At 38.1% G+C, this 18,707-nt stretch overlaps 1 protein-coding gene across 6 annotated transcripts in view; it reads left to right on the plus strand.

The window, feature by feature from the left end:
- The window catches only part of ulk1b (unc-51 like autophagy activating kinase 1), a 28,634-nt gene that overhangs the window by 4,580 nt on the left and 5,347 nt on the right, over positions 1 to 18,707 (plus strand). For 2 of the 6 annotated variants that reach the window (XM_087791076.1, XM_087791077.1), the window contains 22 exons: positions 915 to 1,007; positions 2,283 to 2,324; positions 6,168 to 6,200; positions 6,960 to 6,996; positions 7,702 to 7,875; positions 8,532 to 8,605; positions 8,815 to 8,916; positions 9,576 to 9,634; positions 9,899 to 9,981; positions 10,095 to 10,145; positions 10,218 to 10,309; positions 10,403 to 10,565; positions 10,738 to 10,792; positions 12,082 to 12,168; positions 12,443 to 12,619; positions 12,694 to 12,842; positions 14,005 to 14,252; positions 14,325 to 14,524; positions 14,710 to 14,831; positions 14,930 to 15,034; positions 16,943 to 17,127; positions 18,447 to 18,631. In XM_087791076.1, coding sequence (XP_087647202.1) covers positions 915 to 1,007; positions 2,283 to 2,324; positions 6,168 to 6,200; positions 6,960 to 6,996; positions 7,702 to 7,875; positions 8,532 to 8,605; positions 8,815 to 8,916; positions 9,576 to 9,634; positions 9,899 to 9,981; positions 10,095 to 10,145; positions 10,218 to 10,309; positions 10,403 to 10,565; positions 10,738 to 10,792; positions 12,082 to 12,168; positions 12,443 to 12,619; positions 12,694 to 12,842; positions 14,005 to 14,252; positions 14,325 to 14,524; positions 14,710 to 14,831; positions 14,930 to 15,034; positions 16,943 to 17,127; positions 18,447 to 18,631 — 2,516 coding nt within the window. The remainder of the gene's footprint in view (positions 1 to 914; positions 1,008 to 2,282; positions 2,325 to 6,167; positions 6,201 to 6,959; positions 6,997 to 7,701; positions 7,876 to 8,531; positions 8,606 to 8,814; positions 8,917 to 9,575; positions 9,635 to 9,898; positions 9,982 to 10,094; positions 10,146 to 10,217; positions 10,310 to 10,402; positions 10,566 to 10,737; positions 10,793 to 12,081; positions 12,169 to 12,442; positions 12,620 to 12,693; positions 12,843 to 14,004; positions 14,253 to 14,324; positions 14,525 to 14,709; positions 14,832 to 14,929; positions 15,035 to 16,942; positions 17,128 to 18,446; positions 18,632 to 18,707) is intronic. The other 4 variants (XM_087791079.1, XM_087791078.1, XM_087791080.1 and 1 more) reach the window with 4 other exon arrangements.

Consider the following 18,707-nt stretch of genomic DNA (forward strand, 5'->3'; position numbering starts at 1 on the left):
ACAATGCCACAGGTGCTGTGGTTGAGTAATATCAGCATTGAATATAAAGGCAATTTGTGTGTTGTATGTTCATTTTATGGATAATAACATTTTCTATTATATTATATCAAATTCCATTCTTTCCTTCCGTACAATTTTCTTTGAAAACCACTTGTCGAAAAAGGTCTGGCGATGTCATGGGATAATGGGCAGCTCAAGATGATTGGAATCAAATAATGGATGGATCTGACCTGCATTGTTTTGGAATATTTTCTTGGCAACACTTTGGACTGACACTTTGGAACATCGTTGCTGAGCGTCCCTTTACAAGGACAGTGTAACCGTCTCCCGACGGCTACTTCCTGCATCCTAATGCTCATTCAAAAACCTCAAATAGTGGTTCATCAGAATCATGTTCATTGCCAGTCGTGACATAGAGCTCACTTTACTTGATTGGTAAATAGAGAAGCTTTTTGGGGTTTTAAAAAAGAGATTATGTGAAGCCAACAACGACAAAGAGTCCTCAGCTCTGGCATCGCTGTGTGACTTGACAGCTGCTGTGTAGCAGAAAGGAAAGGCTCTCCACAGGGTGGTGAAGGCCGGCCAGAGGATTATGGGGAGCAACCTCCCCATCGTCGTGAACGTCTTAAAGCGCCAGATACAGAGCCAACACAATCATGAACGACTTTACCGAATCTGCACATGCACGCTTCCATCTGGGAAGAGGCTGCTGAGATGTGTTGGAAATAACAATAACAATTGTAATTTCAGTCTCTGAAGTTGATAAGAAAAGAGTTACAGATTCGGCTAAATTACAGATTACAAAATCTCAATTTTCAGTGAAATAAAAGCAATTCAAGGGTAGACAGACTTCATACTTGACTGTTGGATGTTGTGAAATGTAATACCATAATTGTTAATGATTATCTCTTCAGAAACATGACTGGGAAGTGGCTGTGAAATGTATCAACAAGAAGAATCTGGCAAAGTCACACACCCTGTTGGGGAAGGAGATCAAAATATTAAAGGTAAGAGTTGGTCTTTGTAGAGTTGTTAGGGATCACACAGACATGAAGTAATTTAATGCACTGAATTTTTTTTCAAATTTTTGATATTTATTGTGAAATACTTCAAAATGTTAGCAAATCCTTTTGATAAACTGATTTTCTTCTATTTTGTATGTGGGTGTATTCAAGAGTTTATATTGCTTTCTTAAGTACTAACTATCTTGTGATGAAAAATCTTGGTACTGGATAAAAAAGAAAAACCCTTTTTCATACGGTATCACCAATTTAGAGGTAACTTTTAATGTTGAGGTAAAAAGAAATGAGTGGGCCAAAAAGTCAAAACGACCTATTGCATCCAATTTAATTCACTTCACTTTCTCTGCCATTTAATCATCTTTCCTTGACTTATACGTTTTAATGTGTTAGTTGGTTCAAATGTATCTGCAGGGTGACTTGAACGTCCAAAAAGGTGCCATTAAATAAACTGTATTTTCTTTTTGATTGATATAAAAGATATTAAAATAATATAAATATTTGTTCTTTTATTATGAAGCAAATTTGGACATGACTCCAATGAAACTTGATGAAAGCAATTCGATATTTATTACCAAACTATTCTGAAGAACTCCTACTGCCTGAAGGATGAAAAAAGGAAATTGGCTTTTCTGACATAAATAGTTTATGATGATGAGAAAAGTGGAGAGGCTCTTCTTACCATGCAGGGCTTGTTTTTTGGAGAACCATAGGACTAAAAAGAGCAATCGCACAAAGCATGTGTACCAATATAATGCATCTACAAGTAAATACTGAAATAAGAAATCAAAGTCATAATGGAATAGAATTGAATTACCTGGATATTTAAGTGACTGTCTGTCTTATGGACCGATTGCTTCATTTTGAATTGACACCTTTACACTTGACTTGAGATTAAAAATGCAGGTTAGTGTAACTACCCATTGCAGCTTCCTCAAACAAACAAAAGCAAAAGCAGAAGAAAACCACAGGGCCACCACAGTTAAGAGGATATGTTAAGTTGCAGGCTAGCTATCTTATACTTCCTTTCTTGTCATTCTTTTTGTCCAAAGCAGTTATATTAATTTATATTTATTAAGTCTCCGTGGAGTGATCAGTGGTTGGTTCTGTTGTCATATATATAAATACTTACTATAGTTTATATTACTATAAATTGTCTTTAAGGCTATTATTAAGCAACATTATTATGTCAAGTAGGCAGTATTTTATTCAGATTTAAATTGCATAAAGTTAATAAAACTAAACATGTGATTCTTTCGACAGGAACTAAAGCATGACAACATTGTGGCTCTGCTGGACTTCCAGGTACGTGATAACAAACATGCCCATAACACTTGCATCGCAGACTGATCGCACACGCTGACAAGACCTCTGTTTACCCGGCACTGTAATTCTCTCACCTCTCATTGTCCTAGTTTTCCCGGGCCGTCTGTGCTCACAGAGTGGAGCAGATGGGCTGTTGGATGTGTCTGTTCCACTCGACCCACTTTTGGTCATGCAGTTTTGTTTTTACTGCTTGTTAAAGGAGATTTTGCAACGTTTGCCTTGGTGTTAGAGCTTTTCGGGATGGTTGTTTTGAATTGATTTTTGGTTCCGTATTGCCTCTCCAATAAATCCTTTGGAATTGCACGTTTATTTATGAGCAATAAAAAGTGTTTATTAATGATATAATAGAACATTTACATAACATTGGTACATTTAATAGACATTCCATAGTAGAAGTTAAAGTAAAAGCCGCTCTTGTGTACATTTTTAAACATCTTTAACAATGTGTTTACATTCTGGCATGAGGCACTTGACTGTTGCTTTGTAGGGAGTTCCTTAAAACTCGCCTTCAGGCTTCCTGTTCAGTACTTTGCAACCTGCTTGATACATAAGTCAAATTTCCTCATGCTCGAAGTAACTCCATAACCTCTGGATGTTCACGTGGAGCTAGAGAAATATTCTTATAGGCAGAAAAAAAGGATGGATCAAAGAGCTCAATAGATGGGTAAAGTCCAAACAAGCAACTAAGAACTATCTCTCCCTCGTCTTTAGAAAACTAGATTTAGTCGGTCTTGTCAGATTGTTTTTAGAGACTGGATTTGGGAAAAAACAAATGAAAACTGCAGGTAACTTATGAGTTCTATTTGTCTCACTTAAGAAAAATCATTCCATTCATAGCCACAGAAAATGTTATTGTCTCTGGTTGCAACTTTAGAAGATGTTTCCTTATGCCGGGCCAGGAATAGTTAAACAAGAAATTCCAGCCTCAAGAAACACGCGTGATTCAGTAGAACTGCCAGACTGTCGTTAAAACGGCTCTGAACTACGCCTCAGAGTCTGTTAACTCACCAGGTGGTGCTTCAGTCTTTTCATACGTTGATTCACATCCCCGGCAGCTGGAAACCGAGCAGTTGATGCCTTGTCAACCTTGGATAGTATTAATATTGCAAAACATGAGGTTGTTAGACATGTGGGCTGAGTCATGAAGTGCCTTCAAAACCATTTCAAACCCCTTCAAAGATGAAAAATTAAATCATAAAAATACGTTCATATGGATTCAAAGAAAGAATAAAATCAATCATTATGAAGGGCTTTGCATCTCGAGGAGCATATATATATAAATTTAAGGCACAAAAGACATTCTAAAAAGTTTTTATACACTGTTCTCAAAGTAGGAACCGACTTGTTAAGTTGATGATAGATCTTTTTTAAATCATGCCTTCTGTGTGACCTACAAGTAGATCCTTTTGTTTTTGGCAGGAACCAAAAACCCACAGGTCTGCACCAGACTTTTTCAGTTGACATTTTCCGACCACTCCACTTTTTATTTTGCCAAAATGGAAACCTGTTTCCACTTTTAAATAACTCGTCTAGAACTGTTTCAAATCTGGCAATTGCTGGAAAACATATGCAGCATGTGATATTAACTTATGTTATTTGTGCAGTTTTTTTTTAAACCAAAACCTGTTTTTTTTTTATTTAACTAAACCCAGAAGGATCTGTTGACACAGTCTTGTTAGTTGATTTTACCAAATATTTAATTCATTCGTGCAATTTTCTAAAGAGACTTGTTTGTGCTCTGAAGCGTAACCTAAGCCAGCCAAGACAAATTTTAACAAGACATCTTTAAATAAAATTATTCTAGAGGTTTAGGTTATTTATGTGTTCATTAAGATGAAAACCTTAAAATATTGTGTCATGTCTACTTGTTTGGGTTGCATTTACTGCCCTATTCTTTAATAAATTAAATAATGCATCATGCATAACATGTCTTAACGTGTCTTCCGGCTTGAGATCTGTCTCTAACAATAATTGCAACATGATTTCTGTAGAGAGAAAAAATGTTTTATATCTTCAAATAATAGTTTTAAGATCTCTGATAGAACACAACTATGAAATATGTCAGCAACACAGACGCCAGGTCATTTATCACTTTACATCGCCAAAATGGTAATTTATAGACTAATGGACTTGATGGCAGCTGTCCCAGGGCGCTCTGAGATGGTCCCTAAGATAAGAGGTTTGCCGCCGTGATAGAATAAATAGAAACAATCTCATAAATGGCAACCATTTGGCAGAGGAGCTGTGTTCATTACAAAACACTTGACTTGAATCTGCTATGTTTATGATCACCAAATCTAGAAGTTTATGGTGAAAAATTTATTTTTTTTAAAGGTACAATGTGTTTGTCAATGTGATTCTCTTTTTTTTAGGATTTTTTTTTAATACTTTCTTTGACTTTTTAGTGCTGTCCTTTTAGTCATGGGGATTTTTTATCATTGGCATGCCATGATGGTACATTCATTTCTAACCAGTTAGGTCTCCAGAAGTGACTCATAAATAGTTTGGCCTTCCTATCTATTTATATTCACTGCCATGTTCTTATGACAGCTGATGAGGTATCATGATTTGAAGGTAGAGAGGGTCTCATGACACTGTATCATGATACCTCCTCAGCTGTTTCATGAAGCCTCATCAACCCATGACTAGATTGAAGCATTTATAAGGTTGACACTTCCTTCTTGTATGTGAGCTAGAAGGGTGAGGGACTAAACCGTCAGTTAATATTGATTTAAAAAAGGCTTTGGTAAGAGCTAACACACATTGACTAAACAACATGGACTCAACCTTCAATTATAGACAAACAAACTCATGTCATCGCTGGCAGTCGATGCTTGGCACACACTCAAGCGTGTTGTTGTTATGTCTCAAAATTCCATGACACAATTTCTCATTTGAGTCCTGAATATACAAGACGGCAGCGTGAATATATAAAATGTTGTCCCGTTTGAGATTAAAACATTTTATTTTCCGGAAAACAAGGATATTTTTCCTTCAGGCAGAATTATTCATTTTCTATTTTCCCTGCCGTCTCGTCTGTTTTACAACAAATATTAAGAACGAGTTGCATATTCAGAAGATTTTTTTTGTTGTTGTTGTCAAGAGGACCTTGGAGACAGTTATAGTTGTGAATGCTGTGTGAATTGGCTGCTACCTCTGCCGGCCTTTGCTAAACCTGAATATCATCCCCACATACGGCTGAGAGGCGTTTAAGAGGCCGATTTAAAACTGTAAAATGAAAACAAACATTTCTGCCCCAGTTATTTCTTTATCACTTGTTGCAAGCGTATGCGAGTGAGGCTTGCGTCAAATACCACAGTCATCTGTTACTATCTGATAAGAAAGGCAACGTGTTATGGTATTTCCCAAACGTATATCTGTTTGAACACTGTTTTCCACTTGTAGATATTAAAAAGTTGAATAAAAGTTAAAGAGTGTTTCTCTTTAACCTCCCTCTCGTAGTACTTAAAAGTAATATGTATAGTAGGAAGGATAAGTCAGAAAATATAACTGCTTCGATCATCTTTTTTTTCACTTCCCACCATTATTTACTTTAGAAATAGATATATGTTTTTATCGCTGTGATAATTTATGTTCCGTTTATGAACTATTGTACTAGTTTTATGTATAAAAAAACACAGTTCTTTGTTGTATTTCAATGTTTTTCCCTCGTTCTATCTACCCGTATTTTTCTGGTCTGACTGCGTCACGTCTCCCGTTTGTTCTGATTTACCAAACACAAGAACCTCCTGTCTCTTCCTTTGTCTTTTACTGACATGTGTTGTTTTTAACCCCCCACTCTCTTATCTCTCTGCCCTTTAGGAAACTGCCAGCTCTGTGTACCTGGTAATGGAGGTAAGCTGTCTGTGATGTTTGGCTTTGTTTGCTCAGCATTTGCTGCCAGCTCTCAAACGGCTGCTGCTATTTTTAGCTCCGAGGCATGAGGTTGAATAGGGTTAGCGAAATGTCCAGCAGTCGGCTTCTAAAAAAGTTGTTTTTTAAATCCTTTATAAAAAAGAAAATTGACCTTGGATACAATTTACATCTGTTTTTAAACACACAATATTTGATTTTCATTATTTGCTGCTTCAGTGTATATTTTCTATCCCCCAAATCTATAAATGTATTAATATATATATTTATGTATATATATGTTATATATGTTGTGTATATCTGCTGGCTATAAGCTACCACAAAGAAGATTTCCATGTTGCAGCAAAAATCGAAAGATACCTGGTATTCTGGTTAAGCCCCTCTATTATTTAGTTGAAGCTCAAGATGGTAGATTAATGTCAGGGAACTCACTTTTCAATGCTGAATCCTTCAAGCCTTCATAATAATTCTCATGACGATGTGCTTTCTGGGGCCAAAGTTCGAGTGGTACTCTCGCGTGTGAAGGGTTCTTCTGCTTCCCAGATATTCCGGGGTCTCCATTAACCACTCACTTCGTCAAAAACGACCTACTTCAATTCCTTCTGATGGGAACAAGAAGCTTTGTGAATTAGTGTCGCAGATTGATGGATGTTGAAAATAAAGTAGGGGTATAAATATGTTTGTGTACACAGCAGTCCCATCATTTGACAATAACTCTACTCCCTCTTTTTTTAATTTCAGTACTGCAACGGGGGCGACCTTGCGGACTACCTTCATTGTAAGCCAAATGATTGATTTTCTGCCAGTTTTATGTCTTTGCTCAGACGGGAGATCAATACCATAATTATAGAAAATGAAGTGCTCGATGACAAGCAAGTAATTGTTTTGTCAACTCTTGTTCTAATGTTGTTTTTGTGTCGAGGCCGAGTGTAGAAATATTCTCCTGTGAGCAGATAATGGCAGACAAAACAGTTTATCAAGTCCTGTATCTCAGATTTGATAGATTTCATATTGTATTAATAAGATAAAGCCAGCTTGTTTTTAAAACCTTGATTATATATAAGGTACAGTAAACAACGGATTGAAATTTTGGTTTGGTTGTTATTCCCATGAGAACTCTCTCTTTGTTAAAATAATCTGAGTCTTTGCTTATTATTGTAATACAATACAAAACAAACAAGTAATTCTAGTTAAAAAATGTTATGAAATCCAGAACAAGGGTAACATGAGTTATGGCTTTTCTTTTCACTGTGTTTTGTTTATTAAGAATTATCATATTGTGTTATTGACTTATCTGTGTTTAAGATAAGGAATAGTTCAATAAATTTTGTCAGAGATTCTCCATTTCATAGCCCTGTTTTTTCTACTCATATTCTATCTCTGAACGTGTTGATAATAACGGCTGTTATCACCTTTAAATAGTGGAACTCTAGAAGATATCAGCGTCATTGAGACTTACTTTATGGTCACATTTTCTCTCCAGCCAAAGGAACACTCAGCGAGGACACGATCCGTGTTTTCCTGCAACAGATTGCGGGGGCCATGAGAGTCCTTCAGTCCAAAGGAATCATCCACAGAGACCTGAAACCTCAGAACATTCTGCTTTCCTACCCAGCAGGACGAAAGTCCCACTCCAACAATACCTGTATCAAAATCGGTGAGTTTCTCTTTGTTCGTGACGCTTAGAACAAGTGATGGTCTGATGAAGCTTCATGAAGCAGTGTCATTATTTTCCACTAAAGTCCACTAGACGGCGGACTCTGCACTATTTTCCTTTGTTTTGAACAACAGCTTTAATGATCATGGATGGATGGATAGATTCAGTCTTTTTTCTAGCTGCCTAAATATACATTTCTGTTTCAAATAATGTATCAAAATGTTATTGCAAAGCTTATATTTAATCTCCAAGCAGACGCATAAATTTGACTTTTAAATAAAGAATTCAAATCTTGTAAGGATAAGCCAGGGAAGAAAACAAACAAATGCAATAAACAAACTGCTACAAGAATTAATTGAATATATTTATTACATCATGTTCTCAGAGGACTATGTTGTCAGCTGGTTTGTAAAGCTACTTTATACTTCTTTCCTCTCGGGAAAATGGATTTCCTTGTGAGTCTCAGCAAGACGTTATAATCCTTGGTACTCTGGGAAAACTCACACTAATAGCTCCACCAGCAGCGTTCACCTTGTGGCCCTGTTAACTATGGAACTGTAATGGTTTTCAACCATAATGGGCTCCAACCTTTTTTTTTTAACAAATTCTTAATGCCGATGTTTTTCTCTAATCTTTGCTTTCTTCATCTTCTCAAGCCGACTTTGGTTTTGCACGTTATCTTCAGAACAACATGACGGCAGCAACTCTCTGTGGATCTCCCATGTACATGGTGAGAAACATGACACAAAGTATTCATATAATTGTATATATATTGGTAGTTTTGACCATTTCTCACTGACTGAAAAGCTAAACTACGTAGTTCATCTAAATTAAATCAAACACACACCATTTAATATTTTAATGTGATATACATTTGGTTTGTCAATGAAGACTCTTCTTTCCTATTGAAAAGCAATTCAATCCGCAATTTTTTTCAAGGCACCGGAGGTCATCATGTCGCAGAACTACGCTGCCAAGGCTGATTTGTGGAGTATAGGAACCATCGTTTTTCAGTGTCTGACAGGGAAGGCACCATTTCAAGTAAGCACGCTGCTCTGCTGAGGCTCGTTCTTGACATTCCTGTCATTGTGACTGAAGGCTTGTGAGCACTGATTTGACAAAGCTGCTTTTAGAGCTAATGAAAATGTTCAAAGAGATTGTTTACTTGGTGACTCGCTTGGTAAAAAAACATCTATGTACTGTAGATCCCATGATTCAAAATCAAAGGCCAATTCCTGTCCACCAAGTCATTTTATGTGGCTCTATCGATGGTTGATCAAAATCAAAGTTGAGATATGTTGGCATTAAAGATGCCCGTGTTTTGTCAACTGAATTGAGTTTGATGGAGGATAAACACTTTGTTAATAAAGGGTCCAGGTTCAAAAAGATAATTTCCTAATCATACTCCTTCTTCATGTTAAGGAGACTTGGTACGTTGCACGCAACCTTAATTGCTAAAAGATTTTATTTTCCTTGTTTGCTTATCTCATACTTTACAGTATCACTCTGAAGAACTCACCAGTTGACATTCTTTAGAGAATATCCTCCGTCTTGTTTGACTTATGCCACTCGATACAGATGCATTTCTGAGCTATAATACATCTCCACTTGATATCTGACTTGTTTGTCAAACACTACACAGTTTGCTGTGAACTCTTTCACAAGTTTATTTTGACCTTTTTTTTTTTTTCCACCCACAGGCCAGCAGTCCTCAGGATCTCCGGCTGTTCTATGAGAAACACAAGAGTCTCAGCCCAAAGTAAGAACGCCACGCATGCATATGTATTTATTATTATTACGATTGTTTATTGTTGATAATCTCGCTCTAATTAACAAATGTAGTTTTTTAATTAAATAAAGTAGTTTGATCTGATTTTCTTTAATGTTGAAAATTCTCATTAAACTGATCTTCCACTTGTGAAATCTTTCATTATATTGTTTGTATCCATTTTATTTCAGTGATAATTTCACCTTCATTGCTGCTAAATCTAGTGGGAAATGTTAACAAAGGCCTCTTTTGCAGCATCCCCAGAGAAACATCGGTTCACTTGAAGCACCTTCTCCTGGGTTTACTGCAGCGTAACCACAAGGACCGCATTGATTTTGGTGAGCGAAAATGCACTTAAATGACTAAAAACATGTCATAAGCAAAAAGATTGCTGTGGTCAGATTGTTTTTTTAGTTTGCAATCTTATAATGTTTTGTTTTTTTCCTTAAAGAGGACTTCTTCAGTCATCCATTCCTGGAGGCGAACACATCTATGAAAAAAAGTAAGTCCTAATAACAACACATTAGTATCTCAACAGCAATATTCATTTTGGCTTGATTTAATTTTCCCACAGCAGCTCCTCTGGTGACCATGACCTGCTTTCCAAGTTCAGCATCGGCAAGCTCGTGTAGCAGCTCGTCCACGTCTCACCTCGCCTCACCTCCGGTTAATGTTTTCTCTGTTCTTCACGTTCCTCCTCGCTCTTATGTTTCCCCCTCTCTTCCTGCTCAAGTTCTACATGTTTTCCCCTTGTCTCAGCAGCAGTCCCTCGCGGAGGTTCAGCAGATCCGTGCCAAAGCGTTGCAATCACCCACTCAGGGGGCAACAGGGTTTCGCCTCAAGGAGTCTGCAGGTGGCGGTAGCAGCAAAAACTCCTCGTCGTGTGACACCGATGACTTTGTTATCGTCACTGCTAATCAATGTAAGGACAAACAATTGGGGTGAATTTTCTTTTTGTATGAAGATTTAGCTTTATTTTACACTTTATCGTCGCTTATTGTCAATTTATTAGTTTTTCCTTTGTAAGTTTCTCATTGGTACTGGATTGTTGGTATAATTCATGATATTACTGAAAATATTTCCGTTTATTTTAGCTGGCGAGCTGACGTGTGAAAGTAAAGTGATGCAAGACAGTCTGATGAACCAAAGGTAAGTACTGCAGTTTATCTTTTTTTATTGCCATATATATCGTGAGTGGGTAGTAAAATTACCGTAGGGTCAAATTATATCCTACTAAAGTTGTTCAGGACTGAAGAAAAACAAGTTGAATTGGCATGGTTTATAAATTCATCTTTTCAATTTTCATTGTATATGATTTCAGTTTATATAAGTTGTATTTAAAAATAAAGTATACATAATTATGAGTTATACATGCAGACATTAGTGAAGACAATTACAACAATATAGAAAAAAAACGTATTCTCATTTAGATTGAGCTAATATTGAACACTAAAAACATGTACAAAATAAAATATTTATATGTCAAAAATATTTTTACAATGGCGTACGTAAGTAAATAAATAATTTGTATTTATATAGCGCTTTTCCAGACCAGGGTCACAAAGCGCTTAAACAATAAAAACAAAATTCAGTAAAGTATAAACTTTAAAGGTCAAGATAAAACTGATAACACAACAGGAGTTCCAGAAAATCAAGGAAAAGCCTGAACAAATAAAAACGTCTTAAGATGTTCCTTGAAAGAGTCCATCAAGCCCAAAGAGAGAGGAAGATCGTAGTACGTATAGTTGTACTCCGAGGTTCATGTTATTAAAGTCACATAGCTGCTCCCTGCCCAGGTGTGGTGCATATCAATTTATTTTGCGTTTGAAAATGTGGTTAAAATTTATATTGCATGGTAGGCTTACGCCTTAAGGCAAAACCTGGCTCACAAAGTAATTTCATGTGGCTTAAAATCTTGAAATCAAAGTAGATTCATGTTGATTTGGTGACCTGTGAAAATGCAAATATTTAGGAAAAGGGAGAGAGATGATGGTTGTAAATAGTGATGGTCTGATGAAGCTTCATGAAGCTGTGTCATGTTGTTTAGAGGTCACTAGGTGGCGCAATCAGTTTTAAAATGGATGTTTTGTTGGAGCAGTTGTTCAAAACAAAGGAAAGTAGTGCAGATGCCGCCATCTAGTGGACTCTGAAAATAATGACACTGCTTCATTACGCTTCATCGACCATCAACCAATGAGTAAAACTGATGTTTAAGGAAAGGAATTATTTAGTTGACAGAGGAAAACAAGAGGTTATTAAGATAATTTAACCCTTAAAGAATGCAGGATACAAGTCAGACTGCTACTTCTTATTGGGTGGATTTATATTTTATCTGACCGGCGACTTAATCTGCTAAAAGATTTTTGCCAATTGTGTGATACACCTGACGTAAAGTAATCTTTACAATGTGATGTGTGTTTCTTTATCTTCCTCAAAAGCTCACTTCTGGCTTCTGGTGGAATGTGTGCTCAAGACAATACTCCATGTCAATCTCCTCCCAACAGCAACTCTCCAAGTCCTATCAAGTATGTTCCATAAGTCCAAAAGTGTGGCTTATCTAATGGCAAACATGTGAAGTAGTTCCTGTCATTATATCCATTACTTCATCTTCGTTTTTGTTAAAATACATTTTATTGTGCGTGACGATAAAAAACAGGCTTGAGTCATGTTTATTTGCATGAATCATTTTTGACCATCTTAAATACACAAACATTCTTGTAATGTTTGTAATGTCTTTTTCTTTCTGCATGGAAGGGTCATATGTGTTCACAGACTCTCTCTCTGCCCTCTCCCATCTAGTTTCCTTGAGCACTCGGTTCTTCTCACTATTTTTGGCAGGCCGACCGAGGTGGCGGGAATCAAACAGGGTGTCGACAATAGAAACCCTGGCCGGTCCTTACCGATCCCGGTCCCCAGCCAGGTGCAGAACTACCAACGCCTGGAAGAGAAACTCCACAGTGGCACCACCTCGCCTCGGTGTGTGACGGCGCCGCTAATTGATGGACGGTATTGAAGACCTCATGGTTTAAACGATGACTTTGCTCCATTAGGTCGGTTACAAGAGTGCAACGCTGCAGGAACACAAGCCCGATGGGGAACCCCCGGGCAGGACCTTCACTTCCCTACGGACACGGCCGTGGAACTGCCACCCACAGACTCTCTCTGGGGGGGGCTCGAACAGGCATGGCATATCCTCATGGTACATAATTTCAATTTTACCAAATTGTTTTTTGTCTTACTTAATGAATCAATTTAAAAGGGGGGGATAAAAAGGGCAAGTACTTGTTCTTAACCCCTGTGTTATTTCTGGGTCAAGGGGGCCTGTTGGCCCAAAAACAAACATGTTTGTGGTATCCCTTGTGTTTTCTCTTGGTCAAGGTGACCTGGGGCCCCAAAAAAATACATGTTTGTGGTATCCCTTGTGTTGTCCCTGGGTCAAGGGGACCTGGGGTGCCCAAAAACAAAAATGTTTGTGGTATGTGTTGTGTTGTCCCTGGGTCAAGGTGACCCGGTGGCCTAAAAACAAATATGTGTGTGGTATCCCTTGTTTTGTCTCTGGGTCAAGGTGACCTGGTGGCCCAAAAACAAACAGGTTTGTGGTATGCCTTGTGTTGTCTCTGGGTCAAGGTGACCTGGTAGCCCAAAAACAAACATGTTTGTGGTATGCCTTGTGTTGTCTCTGGAGCAAATGGAACGGGCTACTGGGTCACCTTGACCCAGAGGCAACATGTCCTCAAAATATGGGTGAATATGTGAGAATTGAAAATAATAATATACCAAATAATACGATTGTTCAAATGAAAGAAAATTAAAATACACTAAACACACAAATCAATAATAGTCACTCCTACTAATAAAAGCCACTCTCTAAAATACTACTGCCTCTTTAATAACAATAATAATGTCACTTTAAAAAATTTGCTTGTGATTTTATTCTCTATTTTTTGTGTTCTTTTTTAAATGATCACACAGAATGTTGTTATTTTTTAATCAAAAATCTTGAATCCAGACATGTTTTGAAGTTTTGTTTTTTATTATTATTATTTTTAACTGCAATAGTAGTCTAGGTTTTACCAAATACAAAAATATAAATGAACCAGAAACTGTTTTTAGATTTTTATCTTAGAGGGGAATATATTCCAGATTCTACTAAGCTAATGAAAAAAGGCATCTATCTATGTCCTTGTAACAGCAGAAATGATGTTATTAAAAAAGGCCACACTTTCCTTTATTGCCAGTCTGCTGTATCTCTGGCTGAATAGGAAGGTCTATCGACTTGCCTGACATTTCAGCCTTCCATGCCACCTGCTGAGTCCATGCTGAACTATTCTGACCTTAATTTATCCCAATTTCCTCGACAGCCCCTCAGCCAACTTCTTTGCAGCAACCGCCGGTGAAAGGAATGGGTACACGGCTACACAGCGCACCCTGTCTGCTGGACCTCGCCACAGGAGGCGCGCGACAAAAGATCAAGAAGCAGCTGTCGGATCCCATGGTTGCGGTGGACTCTGCAGGACTGATGGCTGTGCGGCCCCTGCACTCCTCCCCCAGGCTGAGTGAACTTTTGCAGCGGAGCCCCCTTCCCACCATCCTGGGCTCCCCTTCTAGAGTGAGTGGGCCAGAGCTGGTTTGCCTCTTTCCCTCTTAACATTCGAAGCATTAACTGTCTGTCTGTCCACAGGCCATATCCCCATTTGAATTCAACAGGCCTCCCAGCTCCCCCAACCTCGTAACTTTCCTCACCCCGCAGGGCCTGGTTGTTGGTTCCCCCTGCAGTCGGACCAGTCCTACTGAACTTCGGGACTTCACACAGCAGACACAAGCGCACTGCAGCCAGAATGCATTTCGCTATCACAGACGGCCAGATGAAGAACCTGGAAGGTAAGATTTCCCGAGGAGTCTTACAACCGTCAGTTGACATGAAGACACTTGAACATAGTTTATTTGACTTAATTTGACCATATGTGAACTTGTACAAGTAGAAAAAATATTTTCTCCATCTGTTTCCTATCTAAGAAAAGATCTTCAAGAAGCTTTGTGTGACTCTCTTTGGTTGTGTGGAGCAGGTCCAACAGTGCTGGTCGCCTCTCTGATGTTCTGCTCATGGCGGCTCTTGGACCCGGTGGACCAGCGAGTGACAGGGGCAGCAACGAGAACCTGTACTCCGACAAGTCTTTGGACCCAACAGGTACTTGAAACACCCAAGCAAATGAAGTTTCCTATTTTCCTCTGTTCCTTTAAATCTCACCATCATCTGCTTTGTTGTGCCCCCAATTGCTGGGGCAGGGTCGGCACCTGGCTCCTGCAGCCCGGCAAGGGTGGTTTTTACCATCGGCTCGCCACCCAATGGCGGCACGCCGCCTCACACATCTAGACAAAGGAGGCACTCTGGTAATGAGCTCTACTGCTACCAACTTAAACCTTGTTTTGTTTTGGTAAATGCATGCAGCGAAGCTTCCAATAACGGCCTCTAATGCAACTCCCGCTGCTTCCAAGATCAGAGTATTTTGAGGCAGACGACAGAACAACGTCATTTAACAATTCATGCACCGTGTAACTTGTTGTTGTGCTGCTTCGATGATCTAACTTGTCTGCTTTCATGCATGTATCCTCTCTTGGTGCCACACAGATATTCCTTGCATTCATGCTGATAACACTTAAAACCACTGCTGTTTCCTCTTTTTCGCATCAACCTTTATGATAGTTTGTGCTTCTGTTTGTTGTTTTGTTTGTTTTTGCGTCTCTCTTACAATCACTTTTCCTCTTGTTTGCATTTCACACATTGCATGTGCGACTTTAATGTGCATGCCTTCATGTCTTGAGCTTTGTGTACTAGTGATGGTCTGATGAAGCTTCATGAAGCAGTGTCATTATTTTCAGAGAACACAAGATGGCAGCATCTGCACTTTGTTTTGAAGCACTGTTCTAATGAAACATCACATCACTTTTAAACTGATGGCGCCACCTACTGACCCCTAAACACCATGACACTGCTTCATGAAGCTTCATCAGACCACCACTACTGTGTCCATTTTACCAGGTCCTCAAACAATCCTCTATTTTAGTTATTTTGTTTATGTTAAACACAGATGAAAAAATGATTCATTTCTCTTTCACAAATACACTTAATAAGGGTTTTATCAAAACCGCCATGGGAGTAGAGGGGAAAAAGTAGATCCATAGACGCATTTTCAATGTCTATTTATGACTAAATCTTAGTCTTTCTGCCTTCTATAAAGGACTGGAGTCGACTTATCAGACACTCAAGCCCTCTGCGGCTAAATTTGATGGAACATTGCAGAGGCATTGGAGAAAAAAATGTCCGGCAATAATTAAATATTAATCCTTTTCAGAGTTTATCTGAAAAAAAAACCTTCCCGTGTAATTGCCTCCATATCAAAAATCACCAACTTGATGAGAGTTTGTGAATATTTATGAATTGTCTTTATACATTAACACAATATCATCATTTAAAAAAGAAGCTGTTATTTAATTTGGTGTAATTAAAAAATACATATAAGAACAAACCGGCGAGTTGATTTAAGTATAATAGTCAACTTTGAATATGAAATTTTGCAAAGGTCAGTCAAGAATCATCTCGGATGAATTCTTCATATATAGACAAAAAATAGATATTTAAAAGTTGATCTAAAGATTATCTATCCCTCCATGTCCCCTGGGGGGCTCCTTAATATATTACTGAAACTTTCTCACTGTTGCGTTTGTGGACCTTTAGGACTGTTGGGATGTTATCAGATTTTTGGAAATATCTTTAATTAACTTTCACCCCTTAGCTTATCTTTTCATTAATATTTGATCAAAGTTGATTTAACTTTTCAATCTTAATTGGCAGGTTTCTGACATTTGAACTGAGGTAATTTGTTTCTTTAGAATTGGATTTGAGTTTTAAGAAAATGTTAAAAATAAACCAGGTCCAAAGCAAAATGCTATAATTATTTGAAGGTTATTTAAGATATCCATGACTCTTAAGTAGATTTCCCTCAAGCATCGCCTCATAAAAGGATTATATCAGGACACATTATCCAGCAAAAAAAGATGGTCTCCATTTCCTAAAATGTGGATTTCAATCATTGTCCAATTGTCTGGAGGTTGGAAATGATTAATAACTTCAATTGTGTATTCAGGCATGTATTTAGTGCAGCCATGTGTGACCAATATCTTAATATATTGAATCTTAGCCACCATTCAACCTTTTATTTTCCATTAACCTACATTTTTTATTTTTGTTCCCAATTTATCGTGTGCATATGAATCATCCTTCCCTGTGGAATCTTTCAGGCTCCTTCGCTTCACTGAGCCCCGCAGGCTCCTACAACAGCCCCTATCATCAGACGGGCCCCTATCTGGATGGCTTTGAAGCGCCTCCCAGCCCTCGTTACGGGTTTTACGATCCCATCTCGGCGAACATGGGTGGTCATGTAGCCTTCGAGGCTCCGGATCTTCCTGAGGAGACACTGATGGAGGTGAGAGCCCAAAGGAAAAGATACAAAGAAAAGGAACACATGGTTTTACAGTGTCGATCAAACGTATAATAAAAAAGGAATCCGTCCGCTTGCTACTAAGAAGGAGAAAAAAACAAAAATTTATGACCAGGAAAATCTAACATTTTCACCACACTTCAAGGACAAATATCTATTTTGTCTTGTTGTTCCACCGATGTAATCAATACTGTGCCCTTTCAATCCAGCAGCCCACTGAAGACAAGGTTAATGATGCAACTGTCAACCTTGATTCATAACTTTTATTTGTGTTTTTATTTAAATGGCGTTTTCAGGAGCTACTCATGACCTGTTTGCTTGATAACTTTACTGTAAAGTTGCCAAGTCATTCATCATCTGAGCTTTTAAATAAGTGTTTGTGGCAGGATGCGCAAGATTTGCTACCTTTTTTATTCAAAACAACTCATAGGTTTTGGCAAGATCTGGCATTTCGGAATGCTTTACGATACAGGGTCAACAAGACAATATAAGGGGCTATTTTGGGATACTGTAGGAATAACAATTTATTTGTAGTATCGAGTACTTCACTCAGGTTTAAAAGCTGCTGGAATCGACTGTATCCTCTTGTCCTCATTCATTGCCGGGATCTTGCGAGAATTTACTGTTCCTTAAGTTGCACAAATTTGCAACACAAAAATGAACGAAATCTGCTTTGCGTTACATTATAAATAAAGAGTATTTTTTTTTGTTTTACTCATTTTATTGAAATATAAACTATTAAATGAAAAATAATTTTAAAGCCCCCCCTCAAAGAAAAATTGTTTGTTTTTTTTCCGATATACCAAAGTTTTGATATTTCTTACACTACTTCTAAATCACTAAAATAATTCATCATTTTGTGTGGATTTCCCCCTGTTTTACTCCCGGCATCTCACAGTTCAAAAACATACATAAGCTGAAGAACAATCATTTGATTGTTTGTGTGTATGTTTTTGTTTTGTCTCACCCTAGGTAGCTGGGATAGGCCCCAGCTCCCATGTGACTCTGCTAAGGGAAAGTTAATGTAAAGAAACATTTTTAACTTTAAATCAAAGGTAGATAAAAGCAAAAATGTTTCAGAACGTCAATAAAAATACAAAATTACTACTAATTTTTTCCTGCTTCCTTCAATTATTGAGAGGGAATTGGAGAAGATAATGGATTCATAGTCTATAAAAATGGTTTATAAGTTCACAGAATACATTCCTGTTTAGGTTCTTACACAATGGTCTGAAAAGAACCGACATTCTGGTGTTATCTGTTTAAAATTCCGTCTCTTCCTCTCTCCCCGTCTGTGAGTGCAGCAGGAGCACACCGACACGGTGCACAGCCTACGCTTCACTCTGGAGTTCACGCGCTGTCTCATGGAAGTGGCCGGAGCTCGCGGGGTTCTGTTGATGGGGGAACATAGTGACACCAGTCTTCCCTCCCTCCCCCAGCACCAGAGCCTGGTGGCAGATCAGATCAGCTCGCTCAGCCGAGAATGGAGGTGAGGAAACGTCACTTCTCCTGCTCTTGTCAGTTGAAGGCAGTATTTACTATATTCCATTATATTGTAGCACAAA

Source organism: Callionymus lyra, chromosome 5 (genome assembly GCF_982586985.1).
Source record: "Callionymus lyra chromosome 5, fCalLyr1.hap1.1, whole genome shotgun sequence".
Taxonomy (NCBI): Eukaryota; Metazoa; Chordata; class Actinopteri; order Syngnathiformes; family Callionymidae; genus Callionymus; species Callionymus lyra.